The 24707-nt window shown below is 46.0% G+C and overlaps 1 protein-coding gene across 12 annotated transcripts in view; it reads left to right on the plus strand.

Moving 5' to 3' along the window:
- The first annotated feature begins 10538 nt into the window (after positions 1-10538).
- Positions 10539-24707, plus strand: part of CNOT1 (CCR4-NOT transcription complex subunit 1) — a 77844-nt gene continuing 63675 nt past the window's right edge. For 7 of the 12 annotated variants that reach the window (XM_036345503.1, XM_036345502.1, XM_036345498.1 and 4 more), the window contains exons 1-2: positions 10541-10705; positions 24376-24650. In XM_036345503.1, the coding sequence (XP_036201396.1) occupies positions 24549-24650 (102 nt within the window). In that variant the 5' untranslated portion in view covers positions 10541-10705; positions 24376-24548. Of the gene's footprint in view, positions 10706-24375; positions 24651-24707 lie in introns of all 12 variants that reach the window. The other 5 variants (XR_004973590.1, XM_036345505.1, XM_036345496.1 and 2 more) reach the window with 3 other exon arrangements.

A 24707-nucleotide genomic window follows, 5' to 3' on the forward strand; every position in this document is an offset into this window, starting at 1 on the left:
AGGAACCCGGCGAGGCAGGCAGATTGGTGGAATCCACATTGTTGTCTAAAAAAAAGAATCTTGGGGGCGGGAGGGAGGTTGGGGGTTAATGGGGGGGATGAGGACACATTTGTAATACCTTAACTAATAATAATAAAAAAATTAAAAACACACACACACACACACAAAATCTGCCCGCTGTCATAGCTGAGTGGTTGAGCCAGGAGGTCACGGTTAGATCCCCAGTTGTGGGGCGTGCAGGAGGCAGCCGATCATTGCTTCTCTCTCATCACTGATGTTTCTATCTCTCTCTCCCTCTCCCTGCCTCTCTGAAATCAATAAAAAAAATATGTTTTTTAAAAATCTTATTTCTGGGGGAAATAGGTGAAGGTGGTCAAAAGGTACAAACTTCCACTTATAAAAGGAGTAATTCTGGGGATGTAATGTACAGCATGGTGACGACAGTGAACAATACTATATTGCATATTTCAAAGTTGCAAAGGGAGTCGATCTTAAAAGTTCTCATCACACACAAAAATATTTAACTATGTGCAGTGATGGATGTTTACTAAATTTATTGTGGCTTGGCTGGTGTGGCACAGTGGCTGAGCATCAACCTATGAACCAGAGGTCACTATTGATTGCCAGTCAGGGCACGTGCCCGGGGGTTGCCAGCTCGATCCCCAGTAGGGAGCGTGCAGGAGGCAGTCAATCCATGATTCCCCCTCATCATTGATGTTTCTATCTTTCTCTCCCTTTCCCTTCTTCTCTGAAATCAATAAAAACACATTTTAAGCCGAAACCAGTTTGGCTCAGTGGATAGAGCGTCGGCCTGCGGACTGAAAGGTCCCGGGTTCGATTCTGGCCAAGGGCATGTACCTGGGTTGCGGGCATATCCCCAGTAGGAGATGTGCAGGAGGCAGCTGATCGATGTTTCTCTCTCATCAATGTTTCTAACTCTCTATCTCTCTCCCTTCCTCTCTGTAAAAAATCAATAAAATATATTAAAAAAACAAACAAACCACATTTAAAAAAAATCAAATTGGTGTACTGCAGACTTAGTTTTATTGTTCAGAATAGGTACTCGTATCCCCATCTTTCAGGAAAACAAACTTACTCTTGGGCCTTCCAGCCAATGAAAGGCAGTGTGGGGACTAGCATTCAGATTGTTTTGGGTCCTAGGGCAGGGTTTGTCTCCTTGGTGGTACAGTATCTCAGAGGGCCCCTCAACCCTGTCCCTACCCTGCCCTAATCAAGAAGAAACCTACAAAGCCCTCGGCAAAACAGGAGGCAGATAGATAGGCCCTGATCCACATCCGAGATAACATTCTCTCTGCCTGGTGACCTAGGGCTGTCCTCAGTTCCTCCTGCAGTATTTGCTGTCACAGCCCCCAGTCTCTTCCTCTCAGGGGGGTGTGCATATCTGAATGCAAAAGACCGAGAGTTAGTCGATGGCTTTGATTTCATTACAAAAGTGAGTTATGCAAACTTTAGCACTGTATGATTTTTAAAATTTATTTATTAGCTCTAATAGTTTTTTTTTCTTTAATTAAACTTATTGAGGTCTATGGCCATACCACCCTGACATACCCAGTCTGTCTGGGATGTGAGACGGTGAAGGCTGCGCCCTGTGTTTTGGAAATAATTATCGTGAAAGAGAAAAACCACAGGCCCAACATGGAGTCACTTATGCTAAAGCCTGTGACGTGAAACCAAGACTGAATACCTGACCCTAAACTGCAGTTTCTAACTTCTCCAGGAATGTACTCCTCATTGATCAGCCTGGAGTTTTCTGGTCAGTATGAGGGGGTAACGTGTCAGTGGGTCCCCTCCGTCCCTGCTCCCTCTCCCCAGGAAGCTGAGGTATGAGGGACGGTAACCTTGCCTGAAACAATCCTTTCTTTTCTTTGTTTGAAATTGATCTTAGAGAGAGGAAGGGAGGAGAGAGAGGGAGAGAGAAACATTGATGGGCTGCCTCCTGCACACCCCCTACTGGGGATCAAGCCTGCAACCTGGGGATGTGCCCTGACCGGGAACTGAACTGGTGACCTCTTGGTGCATGGGAGGAGCTCAACCAACGGAGCCACACCTACCAGGGCAATCCTTTCTTTTCTTTTGCTAATAACTTTCTTGTCCCACCCAGTTTCTGCCCATAATAGCCTTCCATCCTGTTCTCATTGACCAGCTTCTCCAGGACTCTATGCTTGCAGGATGGGAGGCTGCCTGATTCGTGAATTGCTCAATGAAGCCAATTACATCTTCCAAGTTGCTGGACTGACTTTTTGTTCTTTAACATCATTATGTACAGAGAATGCTTCTCAACACCTTTTTAAAAAAATATTTTTATTGATTTCAGAGAGGAAGGGAGAGAGAGATAGAAACATCAACGATGAGCCCTAACCGGTTTGGCTCAGTGGATAGAGCGTCGGCCTGCGGACTGAAGGGTCCCAGGTTCGATTCCGGTCAAGGGCATGTACCTGGGTTGCGGGCACATCCCCAGCGGGGGGTGTGCAGGAGGCAGCTGATCGATGTTTCTCTCTCATCGATGTTTCTAACTCTCTCTCCCTCTCCCTCTCTGTAATAAATCAATAAAATATATTAAAAAAAAGAAAAAGAAACATCAACGATGAGAATCATTGATCAGCTTCCTCCTGCATACCCCCTAGTGGGGATCGAGCCAGCAACCCAGGCATGTGTCCTGACCAGGAATCGAACCCAGGACCCTTCAGTCCTCAGGCTGACGCTCTGTCCACTGAGCCAAACCAGCTAGGGCTTCTCTCCACCTTTGCAACTAGTCCAACCCACATCATCTCTGGCCTGGACTATTACAACATCCTTCTAATTTGGAGAGTCCTGCCGCCACCCTCACTCTCCTAGAGTCTCTCCTTGCAACCGCCTTTCAAAACTAGGTCAGCTCATATCCTCAGTTCAGAATTCCCTATGGCTGCGCTTTTTACCAGGATGAAAGCCACAGCCCTCACCACGGCCCACAGGGCACCACAGTTCTGGCTCCTCTGACCTCATATTCTACACTTTCTTCCTCCACCGCTGCTCTGCTTCAGGCTCATCTGCAGACTCCCCAAACTTCAGCCTCAGGGCCTTTGCATATCCTGGTCCCCTGCTTGGAACCCTCTGCCACCAGATCTCTGCCTGGCTTCCCCCCTCCCTCCATTTAGGTCTCTGCCTAGATCCTCTACCAGAGAAGTCTCCCCAAACAAACACAGCTGCCCAACCCTCCAGCAGGGCTGCTTCTGTTTCATTACCTTTCACAGCACCTTTACTACCCACATTACTTTATTATTGCTAATCCCCCCTTAAAATGCAAGATCGATTTCGAGAGAAACAGAGATTTGTTGTTCCACTTATTTATGCACTCACTGGTTGACTCTATTTTTTTTTTTTAAATCCTCACCCGAAGATATTTTTTCCATTGATTTCTAGAGAGAGTGGAAGGGAGGGAGGGGAGGAGATGGAAAGGAGGGAGGAGAGGGAGAGAGAGAAACATCAATGTGACAGAGACACATCAATTGGTTGGCTCCTGCACGTGCTCCTACCCAGGGCTGGAGAACCTGCAATAAAGGTACGTGCTCTTGACTGGAACTCGAACCTGAGACCCTTCCGTCCCTGGGCCGACACTTTAGCCATGGAGCCAAACTGGCCAGGGCTATTGATTCATTCTTCTTCTTCTTTTTTTTTAAATTTAAATTCTTTAGTTTAAAGTATTACATATGTCTCCTTTTGCCCCCATTGACCTCTCCCCCGCCACTCCCACCCCCTTACTGTCTGTCTCCATTGGTTATGTTTATGGTTGATTCTTGCATGTGACCTGACTGCAGATCAAACCCGAAACCTGGGTGTATCTGGATGATGCTCTAACCAACTGAGCTACCCCACCAGGGCCTCCAATATCTGCTGAACAAAGAAATGGACGGGAGAGAGGCACCTACTGCAATTGGGAGCCGAGACCGACCCGGGGGAGCGAGCGTCTGCTTCCAATTGCAGTAGATGTGTCGGCTCCTGTCTAAGTGGCAACTTCTTGCTGGGTGGAAGGCAGGGTGGAAAAGGGGCCTCGGGCGTTCCAGGTCCCAGTGCCTCAGAACAGACCGGCCTGCCTGGGCATCCTCAGCGGCTGCTCCCCGCAGGTCCCAGGTTAGTCCTCAGTGCCGGGGCCCCTTTCCACCTGGAAATGCTGCGCAACGACCTCTGAGCCCTTGTCCACAGCAGGACACTGACCTTTCTTGCAAATTCCTGGGTGGAGGTTTGTGGAGGCCCCCGGAAGCAGCCAGGGAGGACATGGTGCCCCCGGGGGAAGGGAGAACCCTGAGGAGGCCGGGGTGGCGGTGGGGGGTAGGAATGAGCAGCCTGGGGAAGAGTGGGTCCCCAGTGCCCTCCAGGGGCGCTGGCACTGGGCAGATTCTGCCTGGGACTAGAACAGCCCGGTCCGCAGGAGGGGGGCTGGAGAGAAGATCAAAGCCCAGGTATTTCTTTAGGGAAATGAAGAAGGAGACTTTGTCCCTCCAGCTATCTAGAGCTGAGCTCCACCCAGATCACATCAAAAGGACTTTATTGGCATTTAAATGTGATCCAATCTCTCCATCTTAAAAAAGAAGAAAGGAAAAAACCCTCCCTTCCCCTCCAGCTACGGCTTCCCTCTCTCAACTGGGAAGCCCACTCCAATCTGGCTTCTGCCCCCTCCCTCCTCAAAAATGTCCAAAGTCGCACAGCCCTGTCACACAGCCCAAGGCCTTGTCAATCCCCTCCTTGCTCCACTGCTCAAAAGGGCCCCGGGTTTCTTTCCAGTCAAGGGCACTTACCTTGGTTGCAGGCTCATCCCCAGCCCTGGTGGGGATGAGTGCGGGAGGCAACCAGTCGATGTGTCTCTCACACATGGATGTTTCTCTCTCTCTCCTCTCTCTCTCTCTCTCTCCCTCTCTCTCTCTCCTCCCCCCCCCCTCCCTCCCACCCTCCTTCCCATTCTCTCTAAAAATCAATGGAAAAATTCCTTGGGTGAGGTTAAACAAACACACACACACACACACACACACACTGAGTCACGCAGTCCTCCCGGCCTCTGGTCCCTACTCAGCCTCCAGCAGTCCTCGGGCCCCAGGGGCTGGACGGCTCCCAGGAGCTGGAGACCATTCCTTCCTTAACCAGGGGCATAAGCACAGCTTTGCTCAGGGCCCAGGACTTCTGCTCTCTGAAGGCTCCCCCAGGGCCACCCGCTGGGCAGTGACTCCATTCTCCACCAGCACAGCCTTGGCCTATGGCGGGTGTGTGTGTGGGGGGGGGGGGGGAGGTGGGCACTCAACTTCTCCATTTGGGTGAACCACAGGCACCTTCAACCCAAAACTGAACTCACCATCTCTGCCCCCAAACCTGCTCCTCCAGTTTCCCTGCTTCATGGCGGGGAGGCACCCATTGGCAGACAATCCACTTTTTCTCCTTCACCTTTCATATTCCACCCGTGGCCAAAGCCCTACACTTCTACCTCCCACCTCTCTGGGCTCCACTCGCCTCTGTTCTCAAGGCCACCACCTCTCCTGGGCTCCTGTAGTAGCTTCCTGGTTAGTCCCCCAGCAATTTCTTCCGCTGGGCACCCAACCCTTCAAAGGCTTCCCAGAGCCCTTAGGAGACAGGGTTGAGCCTGAAGGCAGGGGCGGGGAGGCGGGGTCAGGTCGCTGGATACCTCTGGGCTCCAGCCTTCCTGGTCTTTCAATTCCTCAAAGATGCCTAAAGATAGGAGGATCGGAGGCTTGGCTCTTAGCTGGAATGTACCCCCCTCCCCCCTCCGCGCTCTGCCCCTCTATCAGGTTCCCAGACGGTGCAGCTGCTGCTGGTCAGGGGACTATGCTTGGAGAACCACTGCTCTTCAGAAACAGATGCTATCAAGACAACTAGCCCTCTTTGGCCTGTCTCTCTCGTGCACAAGGCTGAGGACCCATGGTGCCCCACACTGACCTGCTCAGGCTCCTTCTTGGGAATTTCCTCAGCTGCTGGTAGGGTTTCCCAGAGGCTGGAGTCTCCCATTCCCCAACCCCAATCTGCTTCTCTCATTTTCCTTTTCCAGGGGAGAATGTAAGACCTCAAATGTAAACTCAGCTGGAAAACACCAAACACACAGCAGTGTCCTGAGAGCCTGCCTCACTGACGGATAACACCCTGCTGCACGGGGCATCACATCGCTTGGTGGGAAACCATCTGGTTACTGACTAATGGGCCGTTGAACGTAACAGCTGGGAGGTCACCTAGGCTGGGGGCTTTCCAAAGCACAGCTTAGGGCGGTGGCTGAGAATGTGAGGTGGGAGTCAGCTTGCTCTGCCAGGACTGGGGATGTGGCCTAGGGCAAGTAAGTGACTCACCTCTCTAAGCCTCACTGTTATGATCTGTAAAATGGGGCATATAACTCAGTCTCTAGGTCACAGGGTCTGAGTTGTGGATGAGATAAAGCATGCAGAGTTGTACTTTTAGACTAGATTGTTTGACTTAAAAAACAACAACTCATGCATAGAAGAATTCCAGGGCCCCACAATAAGTCCATGGCTTTCTAGAAGTTCACAGTCCACAATCTGGGAGCCACGTAATGCCTGTCCAGCATTCTCAAAACAGTGAAGAGGGAAAAAGAGATTCAGGTCCTAGCCGGTTTGGCTCAGTGGATAGAGCATCGGCCTGTGCGCCGAAGAATCCCAGGTTCGAGTCTGGTCAAGGGCACATGCCCGAGTTGCAGGCTCGATTCCCAGTAGGGATAGGGTACAGGAGGCAGCCGATCAATGATTCTCACCATTGATGTTTCTATCTCTCTCTCTTTTTCCTTCCTCTCTGAAATAAAAAAAAATATATTTAATAATAATAATAAAAGAGTTCAGGGAGGGGAAGTGACTTTTCCAAGGTTACTCAGAGAATTAGGGCCACAGCCCAGTTTAGGGCTTGGATTTTGGGATTTCTCCGCAGGCTTTTTGTAATACGCATGCCTAGATGTCCTCTCCTCAACACAGCCATCAAAGTCACACCGAAGCCCACGTGCCCAGGGAGTCAGAAGGCTTGGCAGTGGTACGGCGCTGGGAAGAGATCAGAATTTAGAGTTAGGCTGTCCGTGAGTGGCTTTGGCTAGGACAGAGATCAGATGGTCGTCAAAACTATTGTAAATTGTAGTCACTGCCTCATCTGATACATGGGACTGAAAAACAGGAACACAGAATAGTAAGGTCCTGTATTTCTGCTCACCCTTCTCCCCGGCACCTCCAAGCATTTTAGAACATAACTCGCACAGATCTCAAAGTCTCTAAGTCCTTCTTCTTCTAAGTATTTTTACCTCCACCCCAACCCAACTCCCTAAAGCTGTTGTTTCCCCGGCACCTACATTTCCCTCTCCAGGCTATTTTAGGAAACACTGAAAAGAGTTTATCAAGCTCTTCCAGAATCTTGGATGCACAATTAACTGAGGGCTGGAAGCAGGTGAGTAATTAACAGCTGTTTCTAAATATGTTTGAACCTCAGGGCACATAACTGCTGAGTTAAAAGGTGATTCTGTGAATCCTTCGTGAAGGTCTCTAGTAAAATAGTTGGTCTGGCTGTGATTTCGAACTACGTCATTCAGTAAAATGACAGAAAGTGCACCAGGTGATTTCCATACCCTTTCCAGTTTGTAAGCAGTCTCTTTGCTTTCCAGCAAGGATACACATCGCCATGAATTCTTTCTTTCTTCTTTCCTTCCTTCCTTCCTTCCTTCCTTCCTTCCTTCCTTCCTTCCTCCTCCCTCCTCCTCCCTTCCCTTCCCTTCCCTTCCCTTCCCTTCCCTTCCCTTCCCTTCCCTTCCCTTCCCTTCCTTCCTTCCCTTCCCCTTCTTTCTTTTCTTTCTTTCTTTCTTTCTTTCTTTCTTTCTTTCTTTCTTTCTTTCTTTCATCTATCTATCTATCTATCTATCTATCTATCTATCTATCATCTATCTATCTATCTATCTATCCTTTCATCCTCACCCACGGATATGTTTTTTTTAAATTGATTTTAGAGAGAGGAAGGGGGAGAGGGAGAGAGAGAGAGAGAAACATTGATGTGACAGAAATATCCATCATTGCCTCCAGGGGGATCAAACACACAACCTAGGTATGTGCCCTGACCAGGAATCAAACCTGCAGCCTTTTGATGTACTGGAGGAGCTCCAACCAACTGAGCCACCTGGCCAGGGCATGCCACCATGAATCCTAAACACACAGTTGAAGGACTTTGATCTTCAGCCAACTGTGGAATCCTGCAAGTATTTGGTTAAGGCCCCAACGCAGGTGAAATCCTGGAATGTTGTTGGTGCAGCTCTAGGGGAGGGGCTGGCAGTGGGCTCCAGGGTCTCTCGGAGCAACATCAGTATAAAGTGGCAAAGCACTTTCTTGGCCAAGACAGGCTGAAGTGGGTAAAGGCAACTCAGCTTTATCTCAACACATCTTGTTTTAGGAGATCTGCATTTGAGACCTGAACTAGCTGTAGAATGACAGAGTTGACCTTGGATAGTTGACCTTTATGGGTATCGCATTCTGTGCGTTTTTTAAAAACAAAATATTTTAAGTTACACAAATAAAACATGAATAGATCCTCTTTGTAAAAAGTTCAAAGAGGACAGTAACATATGGAATAAAAAGCAAAAGTTCCCTTTACCCTTCCTCATTCCACTTCCCTCCCCCGGGATAACCATTGGTGTTAGTTGTGGTGTCCACAGGCTGATGCTCTATCCACTAAGCCAAACCAACCAGGGCTATCTATAGAGGTTTTAGCAATTTCACACTGCAACAATGAATAGATGGGCCTTATTCCTCATCCTTGGTCTGTTTAAGGGGCCTTTTACCAGTAACATTATAATGTTGTAAGTCCATTTCTCCTGATTTCTCAACATTTCTTTGCTCATATGTCTACCATGTGCCAGGCACAGAGCTAGGTGCTGGGAATACAGCTAGGAATGAGACTGAAGGAATCTTTGCGCTCCCTATATGTGGGGTTCCTGAGTCTCATTCAGTTGCTGAAAACACAAGCACTCAGTAAATATTTGCTGAAAGAGTTGGCCTCTAACCAAGGAAAGACAGGTATAAAAAAGTATATTTAGGTGAAATAAGCCAGTCACAAAAAGACAAATAGTGCACGATTCTAAAGTATCTGAAGGACTCAAACTCTATTAGAAATAGAAAGTTGAACAGTGTGTGTCAGGGACTGGAGGAAGAAAACAAATTTTTTGTTTGTTGTTTTTTCGAACTTCTTTTTATTTTTGGAAAGAGAGAGGGAAAAGAAGAGAAAGAAACATTGATTTGTTATTCCACTGATCTATGCAATTCATTGGATAATTCCCGTATGTGCCCTGACTGGAACCGAACCCGGAACCTTGGGGTACCCGAAGGAGGATCTAACTAATTGAACTACCCAGCCAGGCCTAGAGTTTTAGTTTTACAACACGAACAAGTTCAGTTGCACACCAATATGCATGTAGTTAACACTAATTAATGTATGGTATACTTGAAAATGGTTAAGATGGTAAATCTTATGTTGTGCTTTTACCACAATTAAAGAAAAAAGGTATTTTTAGGCACAAAAGGTAGTGCTTCTGAGCCTAGCCTTAGAATGGGAGGTGGTGTTGGTGGGGGGATGATGAGGAGGATAGGTTTTTTTCAAAAGTTATGACCATAAAACCCTACCATCTACTATATATAATACATTATAGCCAAAGATACGTTCCTGTGCTTTTCCCCTGAGAGTAAAGAGCGTAGGTATCTTTTCTGATATCACTTACAAGTCGTAAGCCAAAAAGAGAACCTTAGCTTCCAACCTCTCTGTAATGCATCCCTTCTTTAACAGGCAAAACTAGAAGAAAAAGTTGTCTTGATGTAAAGTGGCGCCTAGGAGACTACATTTCCCAGCATGCAACTGCTCCCCTAGGGCGCCGTAAGTGACGGAAGAAGAGACATACCTTTTGCGACAGGAGTCCGGCGGGCGGGGGGACAGGGGGGCATCACTAATGTATCCCGGGATGCCGAGCGTCACCCCTTTTAGTTACAGGTTGGCTTGCTTTTTGATGGCTGGTGTTCCACGCCAGGGGGATCCGAGGGGAGGGGAATGTTTAAGCGTGGGAAGCCCCGCAGTCTGCTGGACTTGACACTTCGAAAGAGGTAGGAGAGTGACGGAAGGAGGTTTCCCTCGAACTCAAACTTGTTCCCGCGCAGAGTGGCGAGGGCTTACGGGGGCTCCCCCCCCCCCCTTATTTATTGTTTCTCGGGGCAGGTGGGAAGTCGGAGAAGCCCCAAATCGAAGTTCTGCGCGTCTTCCCATTGGCCCTCGGTCGGGGCGCAGGCGCGAAGGCTCCGACTCGGTCCCTGGGGACTGGCGAGCGGCCATTGGCCCTAGCCCGCGGAGTCGGCGCCCGGATTGGTCGTTGCTAGCAGGAGCCTGGTTTCTTCCTTGACTTCGGCCAGGGATAGTGTGGGATTGGTTGAAACCCGCGGGCACCCGGCGGTGATTGGGTGAGGGCCCCGGCCGGGCTGCACTCATTGGCCGCTGCCGGGACCGTCCCTCCGCGAGCGGGCAGCGAATGATGAAATGAGAACGGGGAGGGGAAAGGCCGCGACGTGAGCGCGCGACCTCCGGCGCCATTTTGTCGAGAAACAAGCGGAGTTAACCGAAGAGGGGGGTCGAGGAGAGCCGGAGTCGGGGACCCAGGAGTTTCCTGTGTCCAGCGTCGCCGGAGCCGCTTGAGGTGAGCGGGGCCGGGGGCCGGGGCCGGCGGGCGGTGACAGCCGCGGAGCGCGGGTGCCGGCGGCTGAGGCGCCGGGGGTGGTCCCGACGGGGCCAGGGGGAGCGTTTGCCGGAGCCCCGCCGAGTGAGGGGCAGTCGGGACGGGGAAGTGGCGAGGCGGCCGCGGGCGGACTCTCTCCCCCCACACACGGCTCGCGGAGCTTCCGGGCCCCTCGTCGGCTCGCAAAGGCCGGGGTCGGGGCCCCACGACGCGGAGGGCAGAGCGCGGGGTGAGCCCGGGTGGCCCCCCGGCTCGGGGCCTGGAGACCCCCCGAGGGCGGCGGGGGTGCTCATCCCGGCGGCTGGGCCTGGCTTCGCGCGGGCTGCCCCCTCCTGTGACTCCACGAGCTGCTCCCAACTGCCTTTTCCTCCCCGGGCTCCCGGGGGCGAGCGGCGGGCGAGTGGCCCCCGAGGCCTAGCTCCTGGGGCGAGGGGGACGTGGTTGCGGGGAGTTGCGGGTCCTCGGTTCTTCCCCCGTCCCGCGCCCCCGGCACGTTGTCAAACCCGGGTGTTTTCGGGGGCCCGCCGGTGGGAGGGGCGGGCGGGCGGCAGCGAGCACTTCCTCGTTACTTCTCGCCGCGGGTTTTGTTCCGCTCGCGGGCCCGGGCGCTCGCACTCGGCCCCGCGGTCGGCCGCCACCCCCCGAGCCCAGTGTCTGTGCGGTCGTGGCGGGTGTGCTCGGCCGTGGGAAGGGTCCCCCGAGTGAGCCGAGCCCTCGGAGGCCTCGGTGCCGGCGAGGGATCAACGGCAGGTCTAGGAGGGGGTTCCTGCAGGCCAAACACAACATTGGGAAATTGCAAATGGAAATAGTCCTTTTTTTTTTTACACCCCCTCCTAGGACCGCCCCCCTCTGAAGCGTTCACCCTCATAGTTATGCCCCCTCTAGCAGTGAGCTGTGCAGGTCAGAAAAGGGACATGCTTGATCCTGGGGTTGGAGACGGTGCCTAAGACAAACTCTGAGAAGTAAACTTTTGCCTTCGAAGTCACTCCCATTCATCGTCACGTTTCTCAGGACGCTGCTAAAAAAAGTCAGTTTTCTCCCCGAAAGTTGAGTAACAGTACTTAATCTCCCTCCCTCCTTATGTCTCTGTAAATGGATCGTCTTGGCGGGATTTGTTTTAACAGTCAAAAATGAAGTGAATGTAATGTGAGTGTTGTTTTGTGTGTGTGTGTGTGTGTGTGTGTGTTTTGTTTTTTTTTGCGTGTGTTGGGGGGGAATTCTGAACATTGCCTTTATGACAATCCATTTGATGGGAATAAGGGTGAAAAAAAATGGGAGGACAAGTAAAAAGTTAGGAGGTAGGTCACACAGATTAAGAAGAAACTTGTTTTCTGTTTTCGTTAGCGATGTTTGGGTTTTAATATGTTAGTGATGTGTGGCCCAAGTTGACATTCCCTTCAAAGATTGGCGGCCTGGTATTTTAGCTGTTAATAAGGTAGATGGTAACAGGTTAAGTAATAATGTCTTAGGACGCTGCAGATTGTTACCTTGTGTAAAGAGGAAATGGGCTGCTGGTACATACAGTTTAAGGCATCTAGTTGTGCTCTGACTAAATTGGAATTTAGTAAAAATCGTTTGGAGAGTTTGTCACTTTTCAACAAGTGTGGTTCCCAAGTCCTTGAGTGGAAACTTAAGTTTAGAACCAAGGCACAAAACTTGACCATTAATAACTGCACAGATATCCCTTTCTTGCCTAAGATTGTAACTTGGAAGTTTTAGGGGGGCAGGGTTTGGCCACAGGTGGAACAGAACTGAAGTGCTGTTGGCTCTAACTCATTCAATGGATTCCTGGCTTAGTTTCTTTACTTCTAGTCTCTAAATTTCTACTGGGGTTTTAAACGTGTATCTTGCCAGGCTGAGTACTGTGACATCCTCATAACTTTGGGTTAAGTCATTAAAAAGCAAAGCAAAACAAAAAGCCTGTGAGAACAGAAGAGGAAGTGCTTGGTTAGCTCTTCAAAACATGCTCAAAGACCAATTATTCCTGTTGCTCTTTCAGAGTATGTTTTTGGTGAGATGCTGGTCTAGTTACGAAAAGCTTTCTTTTTAACCAGCTTAAATTTATGAATTTGAGTCTTTATTTCCCTTTATTCCACAAGGTAACAAACCTTTGTCACTCAATGCCATTGAAGGGAATTTGTCCGCAATAATTCTAATTAAATGCTCAAATATTTCAAGTCATTAATTTTTGTAAGAAGTTTATGATTCTTGAATTAACAAAAATTGTAGCCTGCCATTTTGAAATGCTATCTTTTATGAATGTAGTATATTTATTCTTTTATAAAAAACAAAACACCCGAAAGCTAACTTTCTAGTCATTATAAAAAAATATTAGCCAAAGCATTTTTTAAATGGTCCTTTGATCAAACTGAACTTCCTGCTGTGCAGTTTCAAAATGGCATCCCACTGAGTCTTTTTTAAGACCTTCTACTGTATATAGAAAAGTCCTGCAGTTCCTTTTCTGTGCACAATTTTTAAGAACCATGTTTCAAAGCTAACATGGGCTCAAAACCCTTTGTGCCCTATAGGTACACAATAGTTTATTTCAATGTACTTTTTACTCATACATTTGTAAGAATGTAGCTGAAGCAAATAAAAGACATTGTTCATTAAAAAGCATTGTTTGAGAAGTCAGTAATTAGAGGTGCAGACTTTATCTGAAACCCTGTCTTGAGATTGAAGGAAATGCAGCCTTTGGGAGTGTAGATTTAAGAAATGCATTTCTGTCTTTAAGACTGGAAAGGTTAGCATAAACCTCCAGGATAACATGTCTTGATTAATTTTGTTCTAGCATTTAGAAGGAAATTCCTGAAATGTTGAATGAGAGGGCTTTTTTGAGATGTTGGGCTAATTATATGAACTAAGTGGAATAAAAGCATATTTTGAAACACACCATGTTACTGTTATTAAGCTTCATGTTAAGAGCTCAACAGTTTCCCTTTTAGATAATTTGCAAGTTTGTCACTTATTTATAGTTCCTAGTTTAGAAATGCAGTTACTTTTAAATTTGATGTAGACCCATCATAAGAATAGTTACTTCTTTGTTTCATACCCTTTGTCTTTGTTGCAATAGCTTCCTAACTAATCTCTGGTATCTTTTCCCCATCATTTGTGTATTGGTTTTTTTTTTATTATATAAGTAATATGTGAATGCATCTTAATTGTGAATGATTCCAGGAATACAGTTCTTTACTGCCAAATTGCCACCTAAATCATTGGTTTGAAAATAGCCAGCCTCTGCTCAAAAGTCCTTCAAGTACCTTGGCCAGGAGCTGTATAAGTGTTGATTCCTTCCTACCTGTTGCTATTTTATGCTGTATCAAGACTGTTACAGTGGTTTCCAAGTACATCTTTGCCTCTTTTAACTGGAATGTCAGTGTTTGTACATACCAAAACATTATCCATCATAGGAGCTCAAACTCAAGTGTGCTTAAATATTTTCTCTGATGTTAAGCAAAATTGATTTCTTATATTCTTCTTGGCCAGTTTTACTTAGCTGTACCATATATTGCCTTTTAAGTTCTCTGTCTCATTTTATGGGGGGTAAGGAGTTGTCCTTTCCCCCAAACACATATCCCATTGCCCTGAATGGTAACTGAATGATTCTTCATTTGTTCACTCAATGGCATTCCTGGAAAAGAGTACACCCTGAATTTTGTTCTTTGAGAGCACAGACTTTTTTTCTTGGAGCTACATATTTATAATTGTGTTGACGTCTTTAAATGGTTACACTTTGAAAGCTAGTCATACAAAATTAGTGTATCATCCTTTAGGAAACTGAAGTCCAGGAAAGTGAGGTGGACTTCCTTCGTTTAAGGTTAGATCAGATTTTCTACTCGAGCTCTAATGTTCATTCTGTCTACCACACTGCTTGAATTCAATACGAGGAAAAGAAAGATCTATAAATTGGATCATTCACCAAAAAAGTGAGAATAAGCAATGTGGTCAACCACTTTTTTTTTTTTTTAAAGACAAAGTTCATCATGCAATAAAAATCTCTTGAGGTCAATATTGTAGTTCAGGATTCACTTTACTTTAGTGGATTTAATTTTTAAGAACATCATGACTGCCCCACCAGCGTGGCTCAGTGGTTGTGTCGACCTATGAACCAGGAGGGGAGGTCACAATTCGATTCCTAGTCAGGGCACATGCCCGGTTCTGTCTCTCTCTACCTCTCCCTTCCTCTCTGAAATCAATAAAAATATATTTTAAAAAAAGAACATCATGACTATCTCCATGAATAGTTCTACAGAATTAATGTTTACACATTTCTTGAATTAATGCCAATTCAAGAAATTTCTTGAATTACCTAGGGAGATGTTTTTCTTTACTCCCAATGTGGGGGTCCCCCCCCCCATATTATCCTATATAATAAAAGCCTAATATGCAAATTGTCCCCTTGGGCGGTCATTCAACCTGGAGTTTGACCACTCGCTATGATGTGCACTGACCACCAGGGGGTGGCATGGAACATGGTGGGCGCAGCAACGTGCTGGGACCTCTCGCCGGCTACCTGGGGGCGGGGGTGATGGGTTCGGAGGTGTGGTGAGAATGCAGGGTGTCCACTGAGCTCACTTTCACCCCCTCTGCTACCCTCTTCAGGGATGGCAGGGCTCACATGCTGGGGAAGTCCCCTGTGCTCAGGTGCCGGGCACCCGTGAGGAGCCCATGGCATCTTCCCCTGCACAGCCTCTTCCGGTTGAGCCAGGCCGCAGCTGCAGCTGCTGGGACAGCAGGGGTCGGTCCAGCTCCCTGTGGGTTTGTGCAGGAGCAGGTCTGTGAAGCCGGCTGGGAGAGAGCGCGCTGCCTGCCCGGCTTTGTATGGCGCTGCTGGGCGGCCAGAGGCCTGTGCTGCGTCCTGCATCACTGCGTGGGGACTTGGGCTCCATGACTCAGGTGGAGGGGGGTGTGTGGAGGCCCAGGTGCTGCCCAGGGCCCGGAGATCAGCAGGGACTTGCCCTTCCATGGCAGACACTCGCGCTTCGATTGCTGGCCAGGTCTAGGGACTGCACCTGTGCTTGAATTTCGTGCACCAGGCCTCCAGTTAAAATATAATTCACATACAGCACTATATAAGTTTTAGATGTACAGCATAATGACTTGACAAACACCTTGCAAAATACTCCCAGTGTTTTTGTTGGACAAAATTTTCTTAGTTGTGACCAAAGAAAATGCAGGTTTTTTTCCTAGCAATTTTTTGGAGGACAAGATAGAAGATTTGATTTTTTCATTTCTACATTGTGACAGTATAAAACTCTACCCTGACAAAAAGATGGTCTTTAAAAATAAAAATTATTTTTTTCTATCACCATTTATCCCCTCTGTTCATTCTTTTACCTCCACCCTCACCCCCCCCCCCAAAAAAAAACAACAACAAGATGGTCTTTTCTGTTATAATTATTGTGAATGGTCATTACTTATCTTCAGTGTAATAAAACTTGTAGCACTTCTGTTGAGAGATGTGCACTGGATGGAGGGACTTAAGTTTTAAAATGTTCTTCAGCACTATAAATTGAATTTTGACATAATTTAAGTTTTCTTTTGGCATAGGTATTTTTAAAAAATACATTTTTATTAATTTCAGAAAGGAAGTGAGAGGGAGAGAGAGAAACATCAATGATGAGAGAGAATAATTGATTGGCTGCCTCCTGCACTCCCCCCACCGTGGATCGAGTCTGCCCTTGACTGAAATCGAACCCGGGACCCCTCAGTTCCCAAGGCCAATGTTCTATCCATTGAGCCAAACAGTTAGGGCTGGTGTAGTTATCTTTAAAGTAGCTTAAGTATACTCCCCATTATTATCTTTTAGTCTTAAGTATATTATATACTGCACAGCTTTATAATTTTGCAAATACTACTGGGACCCTTTTTCTGAATATTCAGATTTCAGACCAGGAACTTGATAAGCATGCTTTCTGGCTCTCTTCACTTTTTCCCTTTTTTTTTTTTTTTTTTTTTTTTTTTTTAATATATTTTATTGATTTTTACAGAGAGGAAGGGAGCGAGATAGAGAGTCAGAAACATCGATGAGAGAGAAACATCGATCAGCTGCCTCCTGCACACTCCCCACTGGGGATGTGCCCGCAACCAAGGTACATGCCCTTGACCGGAATCGAACCTGGGACCTTTCAGTCCGCCGGCCGACGCTCTATCCACTGAGCCAAACCGGTTTCGGCACTTTTTCCCTTTTTAAAAATAAGGGATTTATTTGCTAACATGAACAATATTTTGTACTATGCTGATGTATGGGTTGGATTAATTCTTATAAAATTCAGAAAATATTCACACAGGCTATTCAGTGTTCTTTAAAAGTTAGTATTGTCCATCCAGTGTGGCTCAGTCATTGAGTGTGGACCCACGAATCAAGAATTCGATTCTGGTCAGGGTGCGTGCCCTGGTTGCGGGCTGAATCCCCAGTAGGGGAGGGGCAGGAGGCAGTTGATCAATGTTTCTCTGGCATTGGTGTTTCTACCTCTCTATCCCTCTCCCTTTCTCTAATATCAATAAGAACATTAAATGTTTTTAAAAAGTTAGTATAAAGTTTCATTGCGTTAAGTAAAATTGCTTGTTTAAAGTGACATCCTATATCCTATATCCTACATCCTATATAATAAAAGCGTAATATGCAAATCGACTGAACGGCTGAACAGTGGAATGACCATCCGGGACCACGCTGTGACACCCACTGGCGCTAGGCCAGCCAGGGCGGGTGCAATGCGATTGGTTGGGGGCCCAGCCATAGCCCCATGATCGCCCTGCAGAGGGAGGCTCAGGCTACTGGCCGGTGGGGTGATCAGTTGGGGATCTACGATTGCTCGAAAGAGGGGGAGGCTCAGGCCACGACTGGCAGGGCCTCCCTCTGTGAGGGAACCCCGGGTGCCTGAGGCTGGGGGAAGGCAGGCCTACTCTTCCATGAATTTCATGCATCGGGCCTCTAGTGACATAATGGATCAACTCTTGATCCATTTTTTATTATTGGCAAAGCTTTCATTTCAAACTGATTGACTACCTGTTGGCCATTTTACCCTTGAGTATTTTCTTATCCCTTGCCAGCTGGGTTAAAAAAAAAAACCCACAACCACATGTTTTTACACTAGGCTTTTCTAAGTCCAGGAATACGTAAGTTTGGGATGCCCATGATTTGGATTATTCATACTTAATGCTTTTATTCTTTAGTTGGATAATGGAGAGGCAAGTGTACCATGTATATATCGACTCTTATGCCATAGATTTTTTTAAAAAATTTTTTTATTGATTTTGAGAGAGAGAGAGAGAGAGAAAGAGAGGTCAGTATGAGAGTGAAACATCAAAAATCAATCAACTGCCTGTTGCACGCCCCCCATCAGAGATCAAGCTCAAAACATGGGTATGTGCCCTGACCAGGCATCTAATTAGCAAACCTTCAGTGCACGGGATGGCGTTCAACTAATTGAGCCACACAGGCCAGGACAGTGGCATCGATTTTTAAAGGATTTTTCTCTTCCCTTTACATAACGACAAATATACCAAAGATTACAGAAGTTGAGGTTGTTTGTCTGAAGGTAAACTGTAAAAATTACTTGTATTTCAGTTTAAATTTTTAGTCATTCCCAATCAGTAAGTTTCCAAGTACTTTCGCAAGCACAAAACATTGATGTGATAACTTCAATATACTAACCTAGTTTTGGAATAGTATATACTAGTGGCCCGGTGCATGAATTCATGCACGGGTGGGGTCTGGCTGCCCATCCCAATGGGGACCAATCTGGGCAGGGCCTGGGCTGGGGGAGGGGGGGTAGGGACTGCGGGAGGTTGGGGGCCGATTGGCTGCTGCAGTGTGCATCATAGCAACCGTTTGTTTCAGTCATTCTGGTTGTTCTGTCGTTCTGGCCACTTGGCTTTTATATATATAGATAGATAGCGTATAGAGTTCTTTATTTTATGTTTGGGTTTAAGTGACTAATTCTTTTTTTTTTTAAGTTTAAAGTATTACATATGTCTCGTTTTATCCCTGATTGACCCCCCTGCCCCTCCTACCTCCCTAAGTGACTAATTCTTTTTTTTTTTTTAATATATTTTATTGACTTTCCACAGAGAGGAAGGGAGAGAGACAAAGAGCCAGAAACATCGATGAGAGAGAAACATCAATCAGCTGCCTCCTGCACATCTCCCACTGGGGATGTGCCCGCAACCCAGGCACATGCCCTTGACTGGAATCGAACCCGGGACCCTCCAGTCCGTAGGCCGACGCTCCATCCACTGAGCCAAACCGGTTTTGGCAGTGACTAATTCTTAACATGTTATTGCCTACCCTATTTCTACCCTTGCTCTCCCCTACAGTTTATTCACAGTTCACCCTCTAGAGCAGCCATGGGCAAACTACGGCCCGTTTGAAATGAATAAAACTAAAAAAAAAAAAAAAAAAAAAAAAAAGACCATACCCTTTTATGTTATGATGTTTACTTTGAATTTATATTCGTTCACACAAACACTCCATCCATGCTTTTGTTCCGGCCCTCCGGTCCAGTTTAAGAACCCATTGTGGCCCTCGAGTCAAAAAGTTTGCCCACCCCTGGTCTAGAGTGATTTTAAAAGCAATATCATGTCATCCTGTTCAAGATCATCCATTGATTCTGCATTTGTCTTTAGTAAAAGCCAAACAGAGTCCTTTCATCACCTACAGGATATAGTCCTGCCCTGTACCTCCTCAGGCATTATTTTCCCTCAACTGAATCTCCCCCCCACCCCCACCCCTACTAAGTTTACTTTGGCTACAATTTGGCCTGCTTGCTTTTCCTTGTACATGCCATGAGGAAGCCTTAGTAGTGACTGACCACCAATCCCTCTGCCTGGAACATTCTTTTTTTCTTTTATATATTTTTATTGATTTCAGAGAGGAAGGGAGAGGGAGACAGAAACATCAGTGATGAGAGAGAATCATTGATCAGCTGCCTCCTGCATGCCCCCTACTGGGGATCAAGCCTGCAACCCCACCATGTGCCCTTGACCGGAATCGAACCTGGGACCTTTCAGTGTGCAGGTCGACGCTCTATCCACTGAACCAAACCAGCTAGGGCCTGGAACGTTCTTTTCTCAGATGTGTGTATGGCTATACCGTCAGTTCCTTCGAGTCTGCTCAAATACTATACTTTTCAATAAGGCTCACTCTGACCACCCTACTTAAATTGCAGCACCCCCCTCTTCCCACCCCCACACACATTTGGTTCACCTTTACCTTATAGTTTTTCTTTTTTCATATTAGCATCTCCTAAAATGCTTCATAATTTCTTATGATTACTATTTTTCCCTTACAGTGGGAATGCAGGGATGTATGTACCTCCGATATTTGACACATAGCCAGCACTCAACAAATATTTGATTGAATTAATAGTAATGCTTAAAATTTGCTCTGAGAAGTGGTAGCCACTTTACATAAGCCATATACTCTTTTTTTTAAAAAATATATTTTATTGATTTTTTACAGAGAGGAAGGGAGAGGGATAGAAAGTTAGAAACATTGATCAGCTGCCTCCTGCACACTCCCTATTGGGGATGTGCCCACAACCAAGGTACATGCCCTTGACTGGAATCAAACCTGGGACCCTTGAGTCTGCAGGCCTGACGCTCTATCCACTGAGCCAAACCGGTTACTGCAAGCCATATACTCTTACGTTTGGTAGATCTAAGTTGTGCTTGGCTTTGTGTTAAGTTTGTGGAAAACCATATTTGGAACCCACCCTACAGAAAGTAGATGCAAAAGCCATTTTTCTTAAAAAGGGTACTGTTGGTGTTTGGGCAGGGTAGTTCTTTGTTGGTGCTGCTGTCCTTTCTTGTAAGATGTTTATTATTATTATTATTTTAAATATATTTTAATGATTTTTTACAGAGAGGAAGGGAGAGGGATAGAGAGTTAGAAACATCAATGAGAGAGAAACATTGATCAGCTGCCTCCTGCGCACCCCTCCACTGGGGATGTGCCCGCAACCAAGGTACATGCCCTTGACTGGAATCGAATCTGGGACCCTTGAGTCTGCAGGCTGATGCTCTATCCACTGAGCCAAACTGGTCAGGGTGTAAGATGTTATTGTTTCTCTAATTCTCAGATGCCAGTGTCAGTCTTTTGCAACTTAATCTTGGAATGACTTTCTGTTATCTTCTTTCAAAGCCATATGTATTAAGGGTCCTGCCCACACTTAAGGGAAGGGGATTGTTATTATATAAGGGTGTAAGTATTAGGCAGAGATCATTGGGTTTATTTTATTTTATTTATTACAGTTTTTTTTATTGATTTCAGAGAGGAAGGGAGAGGGAGAGAGAGATAGAAACATCAGTGATAAGAGAGAACAATAATTGGCTGCCTCCTGCATGCCCCTGCTGGGGACTGAGCCTGCACCCTGGGCATGTGCCCTTGACCAGAGTCAAACCTGGGACCCTTCAATCCGCAGGCCAAGCTCTATCTACTGAGCCAAACCCGGCTAGGGCAGGTCAGTGGTTCTTAAACATTAAAATGCACTAAGTCCGTCTGGTGTGGCTCATTGGTTGAGGGTTGACCTAAGAACCAGGAGGTCATTCGTGGTTTGATTCCTGGTCAGGGCACATGCCCCGGTTGCGGCCTTAATCCCAAGTGTGTGTGTGTGTGTGTGTGGTGAGGGGCATGCAGGAGGCAGCCCATTGATGATTCTCATCATTAATGATTCTAACTCCCTCTCCATTCTTCTCTCAAATCAATAAAAATATTTTTTGAAAAAATATGTAAAATGCACTAAGAATCACTGGCAGAGTGTATTCAAAATACCATGTCCTGTACTTCCCACCAGGATTTTGATTCTTTTGATGTAGGGTGGTGCTTAGAAATCAGCATTTTAAAAATATTATTTTTAATCCTCACCCAAGGATATTTTTCCATTGATTTTTATATTTATTTATTTGGTTTTAAGAAAAATGGGAGGTAGTCCTCACATGTGGCCCACTCCGGTTTATTTATTTATTTATTTATTTCAGAGAGGAAGGGAGAGGGAGAGAGAGATAGAAATATCAGTGATGAGAGAATCATTGATCGGCTGCCCCCTGCACTCCTCCCACTGGGGATGGAGCCCACAACACGGGCATGTGCTCGGACTGGGAATCAAACTGTGACCTCCAGGTTCCCAGGTCAATGCTCAACCACTGAGCCATGGCAGCTGGGCCCATTGATTTTTAGACAGAGTGGAAGAGAGAGGGACAGAAATATCGATGTGAGAGAAACTCATCCATTGGTTGCCTCCTGCACATGCCCCGGCCAGGGAAGAGCCTGCAATGGAGGTACATACTTTTGACTGGAACCGAACCTGGGACCCTTAGCCCGAAAGCTGACATTTTTCTATCCACTGAGCCAAACCAAATAGGGTGGGGAATCAGCATTTTAAATAGGTCTTCTCTCCTCCCCATTCTTTTTAAAAAATTTTTTTTACAAACCCTTGTGTCAGGGCTGCCTTTTAATAGATCGCAGCGAGGCAGCCTGCTCTGCTATCTATGAAACCCTGACCCAGAAGCATGTCGTCTGAGTCTTTTTTTTTTAAATTATCCTTTTATTTATTTTTATTTTTTATATTTTTAAATTTTTATTTATTAAAAGCAGTATTTTTATTAATTTCAGAGAGGAAAGGAGAGAAAGAGAAACATCAATGATGAGAGAATCATTGATCGGCTGCCTCTTGCATGCCCCCTACTGGGGATCGAGCCCGCAACCTGGCATGTGCCCTTGACCAGAATCGAATCTGGTTCATAGGTGGATGTTCAACCACTGAGCCACGTCGGCTGGCCTCTTTCCCCACTCTTATACACAGTTGTCTTAGTTGCATAGCATTATAATAAATTCTGTATTCTATTACGCATTTGAGGTGAGTGTTTCCTTTTGTGTGTGTGTGTTTTATAGCATTTAATGTATATGGTTAGGTTGGTATGTTGGAACTGATAAGAGGGCTACCTTTAGCAGATGATGTGTATATGGTACACTGGAGTAAACTGGTAGAGGATGATTTGGGGCATTTTATATAATCCTGATAAAATGAAGGATGATAATGGTAAAATTTTCCAATTAAAATATTTTCAGCCCTAGCCAGTTTTGCTCAGTGGATAGAGCATTGGCCTTCGGATCGAAGGGTCCCGAGTTCAAGTCTGGTCAAGGGCACGTACCTTGGTTACAGGCTCCTCCCTGACACTAGTCAGGGCACGTGCAGGAGGCAATCAATTGATGTATTTCTCTCACATGGATATTTTTCTCTGTCTTTCCCTCTCTCTCTGAAAATCAATGGGAAAATATCCTCGGGTGGGGATTAAAAGAAAAATTTTTTTTTCAAAGTTTAATGAACTTGAGCTACATTCTATAATTAGGTTTATGTTGATTTTATGCTTTGAAGGGCTAAATACGTTGTTTTTTTTTAAATGCTCACCTGAGGAGTGAGGATATTTTTTTTGTTGATTTTTAGAGTGGAAGCGGGGAGGGAAGGAGAGGAGGTACGGAGGGAACAGAGGGGGCAGAGAGAGAGAGAGCGAGAGAGACAGACACATCATCAATTAGTTGCCTCCTGCTTGGGCACCAACCAGGCTAGGGATTGAACCTGCAACTGAGGTACATGCACTTGACCGGGAATCAAACCCAAGCCCCATAGGTCCAAGGGACAATGCTGTAACCACTGAGCCAAAAAACTGGCCAGGGATACATTCGTTTTTTAAAGAATTGATTTGAAAGAGAGGCGAAAGGGTGCATGCACACACACACACACACATCAACCTTTATCACCTAACTACCTATTGATGCATTCATTGGTTGATTCTTTTATTGTTAATCCTCAGTGGAGGATATTTTTTTTTAAGAGAGGTTGGAAGAGGGCGGGTGATAAAGGAAGGTGGGGATGGACACACGCACGCACCACGCACGCGAGAGCTCAGACAATGATTAGGGTCGGGATTGAACCTGCAACCCAGGTATGTGCCCTTGACCAGGAATCAGACCGAAGACATCTCTTGTTGATAGCCATTCTTACAGGTGTGAGTTGATATCTCATCCTGGTTTTGATTTGCACTTCTCTGATGTTTAGTGATGTTTAGTACCTTTCATGTACCTGTTTGCCATTGGATGTCTTTTTTGGAAAAATGTCTGTTTAGTTTCTTCACCCATATTTAATCTGAGTTTGCTTTTTTAATTGCATTGTGTGAGTTCTTTATAAATTTTGGATTAACCCCTTATCTGAAACATGGTTTGCAAATATTCTCTCCAATTCCATAGGCTGACTTTCCATTTTCATTGTTTCTTTCATTGTGTAGAACCCTCTACATTTGATCTAGTCTCACTTGTTGATTTTTTTTCTTTTGTTGTGCTTTTGGTGTTATATCCAAAAAATTATGTCCAAGAGCTTCTTCCCTATGTTTTCTTGTAGCAGTTTTTGGGGGGGAGGGGGCGAGGGTCAAGGTGCATTTTCTTTTTATACTGGCCCCACCTGATTTTAAAACTTGGATTTTAAAATTGGTAGTGGTTGAGGCATCTTAATTCACTTTTTTCTTTCTTAGTATTACAGATACTAAGATGGAGAGGTGAAGGTTTTTAACCATTTTTTCCCCTAATAAAAATATAATTAAATATAATTTAAAAATTGAATTTTTTTTTTAAACAGGTGCCATGTTTCAGAACAGAGTAAGACCCCTGGTAAAGAAGAACTGACGACACTGTACGACACCAGATATAGGCTAATTACAAGGAAAGCATTAACCTGCCTCTGAGGTGACTAAAGGGGAATAATGGTGATTTTGCGCCGGGCTCGGCCGCCTGCTTCCGCCCCAACCAGCAATGAATCTTGACTCGCTCTCGCTGGCCTTGTCTCAAATCAGCTACCTGGTGGACAATTTAACCAAGAAAAACTACCGAGCCAGCCAGCAGGAAATACAGCATGTAAGTAAACACAAGTACCATTAAAGGAATGATTACTCATTAGAAAGAAAATTGGGA

The sequence above is a fragment of the Myotis myotis genome, unplaced genomic scaffold (genome assembly GCF_014108235.1).
Source record: "Myotis myotis isolate mMyoMyo1 unplaced genomic scaffold, mMyoMyo1.p scaffold_m19_p_19, whole genome shotgun sequence".
NCBI classification, from domain to species: Eukaryota; Metazoa; Chordata; class Mammalia; order Chiroptera; family Vespertilionidae; genus Myotis; species Myotis myotis.